The 13,055-nt window shown below is 33.3% G+C and overlaps 1 protein-coding gene across 1 annotated transcript in view; it reads left to right on the top strand.

Annotated features, from left to right (window-relative positions):
• The window catches only part of LOC137927501 (chaoptin), a 67,006-nt gene extending 54,335 nt beyond the window's left edge, over window positions 1-12,671 (top strand). Inside the window, exons 2-7 of the mRNA XM_068771313.1 lie at window positions 671-932; window positions 4,722-4,985; window positions 5,156-5,255; window positions 6,269-6,558; window positions 9,089-9,235; window positions 9,439-12,671. Coding sequence (XP_068627414.1) covers window positions 678-932; window positions 4,722-4,985; window positions 5,156-5,255; window positions 6,269-6,558; window positions 9,089-9,235; window positions 9,439-12,354 — 3,972 coding nt within the window. The 5' untranslated portion in view covers window positions 671-677 and the 3' untranslated portion in view covers window positions 12,355-12,671. The remainder of the gene's footprint in view (window positions 1-670; window positions 933-4,721; window positions 4,986-5,155; window positions 5,256-6,268; window positions 6,559-9,088; window positions 9,236-9,438) is intronic.
• The last annotated feature ends 384 nt before the right edge of the window (window positions 12,672-13,055 follow it).

The raw sequence follows: 13,055 nt of genomic DNA, 5'->3' as shown, positions 1-13,055 counted from the left end.
TTGATAACGGTTCTCAAATGGTTTTTTTTTTAAGATTAAGACTGTTAACGTTGTCGAAAGATACAGGTCGCTTTTATTCGGTCCTAATGGAAATTTATGGGGAAGGTCTATCTCAAGCAGTGGACGCCTCACTGCTAAAATGTAGATTATGATGATGATTTAAGAAATGAGATTTGCATTCGTTTGATGGTAAACTCTCATATTGTCTCTGTTTCGTGTTACGTGTTCCATGGTTTTATAATACAAAATCTGATCCAACTTCTCGTTAACATTTTGTTATTTTGAGATATAAGACGATTCGGGCTATTAAGCTGGTTATTGGAGACTTACCGTGGCCGCCTTTTAAAATCGGTCACTATCATGATTGCATACGACTCGTTTGAATTGGTGTTATTAGCGGTTAATCGCTTGGACCGACGTGTAGGAGGCTGTATTCTAAACTTAGATCCTTTATTTAGAAGATAAAGGTCTACACCATTGCCTCAAAAATAGTAAAAAATGTGACAATATTTTTATGCTGTCATGAACGTTGCGGAAGAAGTAAATCAATAAGCATCTATTGATTTTTGATTAAAAGATCTAGTACCTGAAAGAAACGTTTTTGTTTAGTTAGAATTTTAGTAACAAATCTAAGCCATTCTTTTCTAATAAAACTATTCATTATTTCCAGAATAAAAATGTGGAAGTTAATTCTACTATTAATGGTGACACACGGCATGGGGCAGCAGAACTGGGTCCCGTGTTCGGAACTAAACGATGACCTGCGATATCCCTGCCGCTGCAAGGTGCAGGTGGATCGCGCGTTGCAACTCGGCATCCTGATGAACTGCGATAAAGTGGTGTTTGCTGGTGACTTCCCACCACTGCCATATGGGGCACCGATAGCCTCGTTTAGTCAACGGTGGGCTGGACAGCAATCGCTGCCAACGCAGGTAAACGAAAAAATTGTCTTGATAATAAATTTTAGTTCATGTTTACTAAGGTGTAAGTTTCATCGCTATTAGGATAACTAATTAGGATACAATATTTACGAAATCTGGTTAAAATAACAAATTTTTGCAAATTTGAATCGATTCTTAAAATGCTTTTGAATGTTTATCATAAAAAAATACCGATGGAACAGATTATACAGACATATGTTAATATTTTTAATTCGAGATATTATTGATCTTCTACGCACAAATGTAATTAATGTAATCAAATAAATCCATGCTATGTATTATGAACAATACATTTAAATTAACGGCACATTTTCCTGTTACGAAAAAACATTTTATCATACACATCGTTAAATATTATAATTCATCATAAAAATGTGCAAATTTTATCCAAATTCAAATTCAAATATATTCAACATCAGACGACAGCGTAAATAAAGGTTCAAATAATTTTTTGACATTAAGATTTATTTATCCCCGAGTGTCCACATTGGCAACATATACATATATAATGTTTTTTCCGCATTCTCATCGTTATATACGTTCCCGGTGGGAAGTGATATATGAATGGAGAATAGGAATTTCATAGACTGATTAATATTTCAATGCCTATAATCATCTGTAATAAATTCCGTTTTCTATTTACAAAGCGCGCACGCGATTCATGTTCTGTTAACTCCGCATTGAGAAGTGGAAAACAGTGTTCGGCTTTGGAAATTGTTCGCATCGAAACAATTAATAAGATTATGCTACTGTATATTAGTGCGAATGTAACTGAACTGAGAATAGAATAATATTCAATATAAGTAGAATACCTAGTAAACGTTCATTTAACGTAATAATTGTAAACAAATATAATACAATTTTAGTCGTAGGACGACCACTACTGAATAAAAGTATCCAACATAGATTTCCAATAAGACTGGTTGGTAGCCACCTGTGTCCAGCATCTTTTAGTAACTATAGGAAGGTCGTCTGTCAACATTGTCCAACAGTGCGCTTGTCGATTCTCCAGAACCTTAAGGCTCCATCGGCCAGGTCAACTTCTCATGCCTCTGGGCTATCCGTTTATCTTCTGTTCGTCTACTGATCTTTTTCTTCATAATTAGATCTAATTGAGAAATCCCGAGAATCTCCATGTCTTGTTTAGCACTGTTAGATCTATGAGGCTCTACTATTTAAATTAAACACCTTTAAATTGAAAGGATCAACAAGAATGTTAATTTATAAATTATATTAATTAAATGTTTACACGAAATACAAAAAGAATGGTTGGGCTGAAGGAGGATGGGTTATTATGTTTTCTTCACTGAAAAACTAGTCATAGTTTTTGTGGTCACGAAAAAGGCTGTATATCACTTATCATTTACAGAAAGGCCCTTGATTATCTTCATAGTATCTCGGCTCAAGGCTCCCTCGGGAATGATCGCAAAGTTTATTATGAATTTCAACGGTTCGGGAGAGCCACCAAGCTCTTTGGAGATTATAACGTATCCTCCGTGAAGTAATTAATTGTTGCGCACAGTTGTGTGAAAGGCCCTTGAGGGCTAACACGGTCACCCGAAGGGAGACCTCGACTTGCGCTGTCACTTGAATGAGTTTCACCACGGCATTACGAGGGTGCCCAAGATAACGATGGTAAATCTTAACTCCATTTTAATTAATGTTTTAACTGTAATAAAGTGACCATAATAAAAAAATCCGTCTTAGTTTATCGTGGGCACTTCTCAGATCAGGATGCGCTTGAAACCCTTGTCGCTTTAAGATGAAAGTTGATGATATTGGAGGGCTTTGATTCATTCTAGTTTTTATCAAAGTGGGATCTTCGGATCTAAGTTTCTAAAGTGGAGAACATGGATCAGCAAGAGCACTGTAGGAAGGCCACTAATAATTTGGCCAGTCGACGTTGTGAAGATGGTTGGGAGAAGTCCACCGGTGGTGAAACAATAATGATGACGATGAGCGTTATTTTAGATACGTTAATGTATAACTTCGAATTAAAACGAAACTTTTTAATTAAAAGAATTAAGGAATGTTAAATAAAGTTTTAAATGTATTTTTTCGTGCTAAACGTTAACTTTTTTTCCGGTGCGGCAGCACGTGCTTTGGTCACGAGGCGTGATCTCTCTCGCGACCGCAGGACGTGCATCCATGTGCATAAATGTTACACCGGAGAACTCGTTATTGTACACCACAATTTTTTAAAATTAAAAATTATCCCGTTTACAAAACTGCAAACATATTAAAAACTATATGAAATACAAATGCAATTTCTAAGTTAATAATGAGTATTTATTTAATTCTCTAAACAAGTACCAAAGTAGCAACATAAAAAAAGCAAACAGCTTAAAAATAGAATTGAAATGTCACTCGTATGGAATACGAATGTCGTACTTGCAAGCAAAGAAATACAGACAATCTACACAGTACACAAAACAGCAACATAAAAAGTTTTCTTTACAAGTAAATTTACTTCTGAAAAATATTAAACGTTAGTTATAGCATTGCTTGGAATTTATTTAGAGTACAAACATGTTTAATACTCATTTTGATAGACTTTAAGATCGATATTTTAATAAACGCAGACTGCTTCCAACTGGTCCTTTTGGAAATCTATGGGGGAAGCCTATGTATCAGTGAACATCTTATGGCTGTAATGATGATGATCATGTTTTAGTTAAAACTTTTTTAATGTATTTATAGGTTTGGTTAATAATATATGTGAGTCGAACTAGAAATATTTTTTCATTGTTTATTATTTAATTTTGCTCACGAAAGGTAACTGGGTTCGAACGTTGTAAAATATGGATATTACAAATTTTAAAAGCATTGCAAAGCTACTTTAAAATTTTGTTGTCCCTGGGGCACTTTACGTTAGTTTAAAACTTTAAAAGTATTTCCTTGTGCTATACCGGATTAAAAGTTAGCAATCATGCTTATGCTGGAAGTTGAGAGCTCCTCGAAGTTTTAATTCCGGACATTAAATTTGGTTTGTTTATAGACTCGAAGGCGCATTTTATATCAAAGAGAAAATCTTTACAAATACTGCAGTAAAACTTTTACATAATTGATAAAAAAATAATAAAAATTTTAGTTCGTCTTATCATAAGACTGTGTAATGAAGTAATTTTGACAGCCTTGTTATTTCAATTACAAAAAAAATTAGAAGAAAAATTTAGAACAAGGATTACAAACAAATTGACTGAAAAGCCATATTACATAATAAACGAATAAAGAATGACAAGTTTCCTTGGCAATAATGAGGCTCGATTGTTTTATTTTTATTTACACAGATATACGCTTTTTACACAGATATAGATTTATTTGAAATGTGTATCTATAAATCAATATTATTAAACATTAGTTTTAAAGATGTGTTGTTATGGAGCTTCTTTTCGATTTTTCCCCTCGATTATACCTTGCGAAGCAGCGTAGCATCGGAAATGAAAAAAAAAACAGCTAAAAAAGTTGACGATCAATAAAAGTTCTGTTATAAGTTCCAATGTTGAAAAAATGAATTTTATCTTTATGTTTCTTAATTAGGTAAAGACATAATGACACACCTTTTAAAGTGTAAATAATTTGTTGTATCAATTGCAAGTTATAGGTCGATAAATATTATTAAAATATTAAAAATCAATTTTAATCAATTTTTTACGCATTAATTGTTTTCATAAGTTGTTTTACAATGTAGTCATCTTGACTGCTTTTACACAATGTTTCTAGTGTAATTAAACTACGATAATGCTACTTTTTTCAACTGTGTCATTATCATTTTTTCAGATATTTTCTTCGTATGGTTTACCTCTTAAAGAACTCGATTTCTCGCACAATAGCTTACGACGTCTCCCTGATCGATTGCTTTCTGGAGTGCGTGGGAATATCACTAAATTGGCATTAGCTGACAATTTGCTCGGAGATAATTTGAATCCCATCTTTTCTACCACGGAGTTCCATAACCTGCCGGCTCTTGAAGAACTGGATTTAAGTGGTAACAGTATTCGAGGCTTAGAAGAAGGACTACTCATTGGATGCGATGTTTTAAAGGTTCGTTTAATTATTAATATAAGAAATATGAAGTAAACGAAATATTTTTTATCAATTTTTGGAATTTTTGTTACAAAAATTTTAGATATTAAGCAGTTATATTTGTAACTGGAAAAGTAGGTCGATGTACGGCCCAACTATTCGCATATTAAAAATGAAGATATTTTCAGAGTTTGCGGCTCGACCGTAACAATATGAATTCTCTGCCATCATCCTCCCTTAACGGTCCGCAGTCATTAAAAGTTCTCTCGCTGCGGGAAAATAGAATAGGTAAGTAGGAGTGGGCATTTATTAAATGGTTCAAGTTTTAATTTATTTTTTGTACTATCTCATTTCCTTTAAAAAACTCCGATAACGCTCATTTGATTTCATATATTTACTTTAATTTTGGTGACAGTTCAATAAATTGCTGTGGTAATGTAGTAAATTTATCTGGAATTTGTTAAGACTTCGTTCAGGATGAAAAAAATTGGATATGAATTTTTCTAATATAAAGGTCAAAAAAATTAACAAATTTATTGAGTTCCTCTTTAGTTTTTCTCAGTTGGCGGCGCCTTACGTACTAACATAAATTTAATTTTGTGCTGACAATTATAGATGATTCTAATGGTCTAATAAAGCTATTTTAACTTTGAAGTCGACAAATTAAAAAAAAAATTATTAAAGTATGTTTATATATATACACATACATCTACATACTTATACGTATACATATACATATATATATTTAAACTTACCAGTCACATTAATGGTTCATATATACACGCCATTACGTCCGCCATTGGAATTAAATTTTAGAGTAATATTAACTACACTCCTTAATAGTGTAAGATCATACAGACAAGCACTGACATTGATAACTGTTACATAGTTTGGATGCAATGATGACTTTAAAAATTACTAAACTAACTAACAAAATTACTAATAAATAATGCTGGAATATGGTTCTATAACCTTTTATACTATTTCACTCTTTAATTATAAAATGGGTAGTATGGGTTCTTTTTCATTTTTTCATAAGTTACAAATGGGTGAACGTCAGTCTAGGGACGGAGGTAATTTATTTATGCGATCTACCACTCTACTACCAAAGTAGACAGCAAGCCATTAAGATCAGGTGAAATGATGTTGAAGAAGTAATCTTTAACAGAGAAACACTTAAAGCGTAACAGTGTCATGGGAAGACTATTCTATAAATATAGATATTTTATGGCTTTTGGAAAATAATTGAGATTTATTTTCAAAAATAAGGATGTATATTAAAATAATATTCACATTTTCAGCTTCGATCCGACAAGCGTCGTTCATATCACAAAATTCACTAGAAGTAATAGATCTACATAGCAATATGATATCAACGATAGAAGGCGGCGCCTTTGTAAGTTTAAGAGATTTGCAAGTCCTCGATCTCGGTCGTAACAGGCTATCAAAGTTTAACAGCGACGTATTCCTGGGCATAGAAAACTTGGAAAAGTTGGATCTCTCGGAAAACTTCATAACAGATTTCCCTACCGTTGCTATGAAATCTTTCGTCGCGTTGCGACAGCTGAATCTTTCCAGTAATATGATTACGGTAAGTGACGTTAACATTTTATGTATAGTAATTCCTTTCGGAAAATTTTTCAATATTATTATCGTACATAAATAGATTTCATAGGAAAGACAGGTGGCGGCACGTGGTGTCTAGTGATCTATTTAATAATCAGCTTTAACCTTCGAGGTATACAAGTTGATAGGTACTCGTATAAATGTTATAGCTTTAAAGAGGTGAATGTAATACTCAAATGTCAATTATTGTAATGTAACACTCTGACCATGTAAGAAAAAGCTATTGTTTGCTATTTGTGCGTGCAGACTTTGTATGGACAGAAGTTATTGGCATGTCGCATTTGAAAAGAAGGAAGCAAAAAAATAATGTAACATATTTAAGAGTGTTCACTCAAAAGAGAGTGATTTGAAATAGGTGAAACTTTTTGCTGACAAATGAGCTATAAATTCAACCTTTTTAAACTTTTACGCCTATAACCTATTGGTTAGTCAGGGTTATTACCCTGCGTAGGTTTAACACAGCTCTTCCTACTGATCAGACAGTGACGGTCTGGAGGTCTGGGTCTGATTAATAAGGCATTACACCTACTAAAATATTGTAATTAATTATTAGTGATGTAGCTTTCTTTGTCTGTCAATAATATTGGCGACTGACCGGGTCATTTAAAATCTCTTTATACATATTTTTTGTTACTTTTTATATTGACAGTTCGTGACGCTTTGACAGTTTTGCTTGTTCGGTTCTGTCAATCAATTGTTACAAAAATTTATTACTGTTAACTAGTTTTGTAAAATTATAATTAAATAATCACCACCATTTTCATTTATTGAATCCGTTTATACAGTCCATAAGCCTGCCAACGTTTTTCGGCTCGAAGACAATGTTTTATTGTAATCTAAAATCAATGTCTTTCTATCTATCTAGTGACATAAACGCATACTTATTTCATTAATTATTACTTTTCATAATTTCCTATTACTATTTTGCACTGAATACTAAGTATAATACACGTCGGGATAGTCTCAGCAGTAATTTTTAAAGGTGCAGTGTCAGTTTTGCTGGCATTTTTATCATAAACTTAGAGATTACAAAAAACAATTCTGTTTTGGAGAATGTCTTAAGAGATCCAAATGTTCCGGTGGTTTAAGCGATGACTTTGTTTCTGCTGTCATTGTTGCGTTATATATACTTCCCAACAAAACTTACAAATATTCGCTCGTTTACTATCACGAAATATCTTTTAATAATTAGGTGATAATGAAGTATGTGTTTACCCCACAATTTATTTCAACACTTTGTTACCAATCGTGCGATTTTACATGCCGACTACTATCTGCGTAATTAATATACATAAAAAAATTTCACCCATGTTGAACTTATTTACAGACTCATCACCAAACCTCGGTAATTAAAAGACTTAGAGATTTGAAATTTGGTAGAAATATTACATTTTACCGCAATGAGGTCAGCTAAAAATTTTATGAAACTCCACCCATTAGGGGCTGTTTAAAGCAAACTCGATTTGAATAATTCTTTTGGCTTTTTAAAAATAACTAAAAATGGATTTTACGATATTGCACCCAAAAATCAGCAGTACACGAGATATGAAGCGCATTTAAATACAGATAGATTATAATTAAAGTTTACTATGAAGAATTTGAGAAATATTGTTTATACAATACATAATATATTCATCGACAAAATCTGTCCTGTAAATTATACAAATATTTGCTTTGATAGGGATCAAATTTCCTCTTTTGGTGACCTTTGTTGAGGTCAGAGGTCACTGAGCTCAGTTGTCCTTCTGATCTGATAATAAATATTTTAAACGACTGAGGCTCCCGAGGAAGCTCTTGGGGTTAGTTACTAAAAACGAGATTTAGGCTATGCGTCGTCAGCTTTTGTCCCTCTTTAATCTGCGAAATCAAATGCCAGTGACCTGTCATCAAGAAAAAAGGATCCTAACTACAAAAAAGAGGTCACTTCCAGTATAACAGCAATCACTAAATCAGTTCGCATTTAATGCAATTAACAAAAAAATTTCACTCATTAATAAACCTATTATTCATACCATCGATAATTTATTTTAACTAGAATTACCCGTATTTCAATTTATAATTTAGATGTCTATTGTAGATTTTAATACATTGCTGCGACCTAACGACCGGCTTCGGAGATACGAGGTGTAAATTGTTAATGTATGTGGAACAGATTCTACAAATTATTATCTGCTCAAAACATTCATTTGAATATGCACTATGATTCACAAAATTCACTGAGCTTACGGTTGAATTACATAGAAAGTTATTTATTTTTGTGTTGATTTTCCTTGTCATTTAATAATATAACGTTAATCTATTACGTTTGGTGAATCAAAAAATTTTGATGTATGTAATTACTTTAAGTTGCATAACAAATGGAATGATTTCAAGTATATTTGTTTACTTGTGGTCGTTTGGCTTTATTCATAGTATACAATTTTATGATAATGTTTAATAAGTTTTCTTATGGAATAAAAATCTAAGGTTAATATTTGATTGAAAAATATTTTCAGAACATTGACAATAGCCACTTGAGTTCTTTGGTCTCATTAAAAGTACTAGACCTCAGCAGAAATAACCTCGTTAAACTGTCACCGGGGACGTTCGTGGGACTCACTGAATTGCAGTATTTGGACGTTGGTGTGAATTCTCTTCGAACTGTAAGTAACTTTCTTTGACTGGTTTTATTGGATATTCGGTAAAACTAAAAATCTATTTAAAAGTTACGTTAAATAAGCTCAGTTTAGTTTTAGATTTAACGTTTTTCTATTGTAAGATTAAGTGGGTAATTAAAGTGTAAATTTAATTTTATTTTTTGACTCAAATCATGGAGAAAAGTGTAATGTATTTTTTATTCTTTCAGGTTGAAGATGATGCTTTTGACGGCTTAACAAGCTTACAGACGTTACTTCTGCGAGATAACAATATACTTCTGATTCCTGCCACAGCATTATCACGTCTCCCTAATTTATTTTCTATTCATCTAGGTTTTAACAGAGTCACGGCTCTGTCGAGCGATATTTTAAGAGCAGTTTCCGACAGAATCAATAGTTTGGTTCTTTCCCGCAACGTGATTAGAGAGCTTCCAACGGGCGCCTTCGAGCACTTTAAAACATTACGTCACTTAGATTTATCAGGAAATCTTCTAAATTCAATATCAGCCGAAGTTTTCGACGGTTTAGAGGCGTCTCTAGAGTTCTTATCGTTAAATCAAAACAGAATTTTAGGATTTACAGGAGAAGAGCTAAAATTTGTTAACTTGTGGTACTTAGATATTTCAGATAATCAAATTTCTGAAATTCCAGTAAACGCATTTCAGTCGATACCTAGTTTAGTACATCTAAATATGAGTTATAATTCGCATATAAGTGTTTTGCCACAAAACGTTTTTGGTGAAAATCAAGCTATGAAAGTTGTCGATCTAAGTCATGTTGGCCTTAAAGCGCTACCGGTTAATTTGTTCTTAAAAAATCCAAGTTTGGAACGTATTTATCTTTCGCATAATCTTCTGCAGGAAGTATCAGAGAACACTTTCAAAAACCTGAGAAACCTTACTGTTCTTGACTTGTCATATAATCACATAGTAAGTATAAAAACACCAGCATTTGTGAACGTAATGTCTATTCAATATTTATCGTTAAAAGGTAATCAACTAAATGCGTTTAAGGGGGAGTTCTTTAATACAGGAACAAGTTTGGAAGTAATCGATATTTCGGATAATCAATTAAGTTACCTTTTCCCATCTTCGTTCAAAATACATCCGCGCTTACGTGAAATTATCCTTACGAATAATAAGTTTAATTTTTTCCCGTCCGAGCTTATTAGTACGCTTCAATATTTAGAATTAGTCGATTTATCTGGTAACGCGTTAAAAAATGTCGACGAATTAGACTTCGCCCGACTTCCGAAGTTAAGAACCGTTCTGTTAGCTAGAAATGATATTGAAGGAGTAAGTGAAATGGCGTTTCACAATTCTACCCAAATACAACATTTAGATTTATCATTTAACAAAATTGACAGGCTTGGAGAGAGATTGTTTGAAGGTATAATAAGGTTGGAAAAATTAGATCTTGGTGGAAATCTTTTGAATGAGTTGCCCGAAACCATTTTTGACCGAACACGCTTGCATATGTTGGAGTCAATAGTTTTAAGTAATAATTTATTTGAGCACCCACCTTTGAAAGCATTACAGAAACAATATTTCTTCATATCCTCTGTAGACCTTTCGCACAACGAAATTGTGGAAATACAAGTTGAGGATAGCGTTATGGTAAACATCAAAAAGTTAGATCTTTCATTTAATCCGCTTTCGGAAAAAACTATAAACAACATTTTAACTGAACCCAAAACTGTTAGAGATTTAAATCTCGCCGGCACTGGAATAAAAACGGTTGGGCAGCTAGAAACGCCATTTTTGCATCAACTGAATTTATCACTTAATAATATATCGAAATTATCTGAGAAAACATTCATTAGAACAACGTTATTAGAGTCATTGGACTTGTCATTCAATCAAATAGAGGATGTTTCTAGATCACTCGCTGTTTCTTGGCCAAAACTTAAAAATCTACAAAGACTTAATATTTCTAACAATCCTATAAAGATGATCGTGGATGGTAACTTTGAAGGGCTCTCTTCTCTCCGTGTTTTAGATATAAGATATTTTGACAAATGTACAAAAATAGAGAAGAATGCATTTAGGTCATTACCTAATCTTGTCGAGCTGCGTGCGTATGGTTATCCAAGGCTGGGTTATTTAGATGTGCAAGGTACATTACAATATTTGTTTGCTTTAGAAAAACTAGACGTAGAAGTAAAAGATACAAATATTGGGGCAGATCAACTTGCTTCTGCATTACATCCACGGTTAGAAGTTTTAGGATTACGCGGAGAACGATTAAAAACTGTTTCGTCTGGAGTACTCGCAGGACTGAAGGCTCCGTCTATAATCGTAAGATTTAGAAATACCTCGATAACCAGTCTTCCACCAGCATTACTGTTTCCTTTACCCAGATCTTCACAGATAACGATTGATGTTGCTGGTAGCCATCTGCTGACTTTGCAACCACAATTTTTGATAGCACTTGATGACCGACGGGCAGATCTCTCAATGTTTGGTTTAGATACAAATCCAATACGTTGCGATTGTAATGCTAGGGCATTGCGAAGATGGCTTCCTAATGTTGGGATAGAAAATGTGCGATGTCATACACCTGATCATTTGTCTGGATTTTTGTTGGTCGAGATTGGCGATGACGAACTCACTTGTGACTCAAAAAAGAGAACAACTGGAACATTGGCATCTAGTAGTGTAATGACTACTACTATACCACGTCTGGTGCATAGAACCTCAGCAGAACCTGATATCATATGGTCAGTAGCGCCATCACATGAACGAGCAAAAGTGCAAGGAGAACCAAAAGGAGCGCCGGTGATCGCTTCCTCAAGTAACGACGATAATCTTATTATAGGAATAGTAGGGGGAGTTGTTGCATTTATAGCAATTCTTATTGTAGCCATTTGCGTGGTGCGGCTAAGAATGACGACAACATCATACCGGGGCGGTCCATTAGCCAATAGTGGAAGTGCTGGTGCAGCTCCGCTTTGGGGACCGGCATGGCCAGGATATGCTGCAACTTTACCTCCTGCTTCTTTGTCTACTGCTACTTTACCCCACAAGGTACAATCAGGTCCCGGTTCAGTTCGGTACTTGGCACCACCGCCACCAGCGCCATATTTTATAAGTTTGCCGCCACATGATGATAAAATTTATCGATAGTCTTAATGTTGAAAAATTCTCTGTTTATTGCGTACATTATGAAAAGCTAGTATTATATAAATGTACATATATTTAAATAGTATTTTAAAGAAATCCAATGATATGTAAGTATAGTAATGCTTGTAATTTGTGCTTAAATGTTATATAGTTCAGAAGAGTTGGCCGAATACTTGAATAATATTTTCATTTATGAATCTCTTGATATATATCATTTGTATAACTAATGTGTTATGGCTAGTTCACGCAAGTCTAGTCACCAGTGACAGATTGAATATAAAATATAATAACAACTTTTATTTACCTTCTCCAATTTAAAATGTTACTTAGCTATATATTTAAAATGAAATAAGATGATGAGTAATAGATATTTTTAGAAAATATAAAAATAAATATAAGAAAAGATAAAATGTTTTTATTTTAATAATTTGAGTTTTATTTATGTTTTGGTCGTTGCATTTGGACTGATGGTCAGTTGAGTATATAAAAACAGGAAAAGGTAATAATTTTCACAGTTAGAACAAGTTATACTTTGAACTAACAAAATAACATACAACATTAAGCAATTATGGGGACCTGCGCAGAAATGAGTGTAGTCTTAGTAATATCGTAATTAAATTGTTACTAGTCACTTTTTTGATCGAATTTGTTTATTTTTTTTAGAAAACGTACCCAGAAATTATCTAATGCTATGTGGTTCTACA

Source organism: Battus philenor, unplaced genomic scaffold (assembly GCF_028537555.1).
Source record: "Battus philenor isolate CCGP_79_NKW_IND1 unplaced genomic scaffold, ilBatPhil1.0.hap1 SCAF_10, whole genome shotgun sequence".
In the NCBI taxonomy this organism is placed as follows: domain Eukaryota; kingdom Metazoa; phylum Arthropoda; class Insecta; order Lepidoptera; family Papilionidae; genus Battus; species Battus philenor.
The sequence above is the reverse complement of the archived record's forward strand: the minus strand, read 5'-3'. Positions and strand labels throughout refer to the sequence as shown.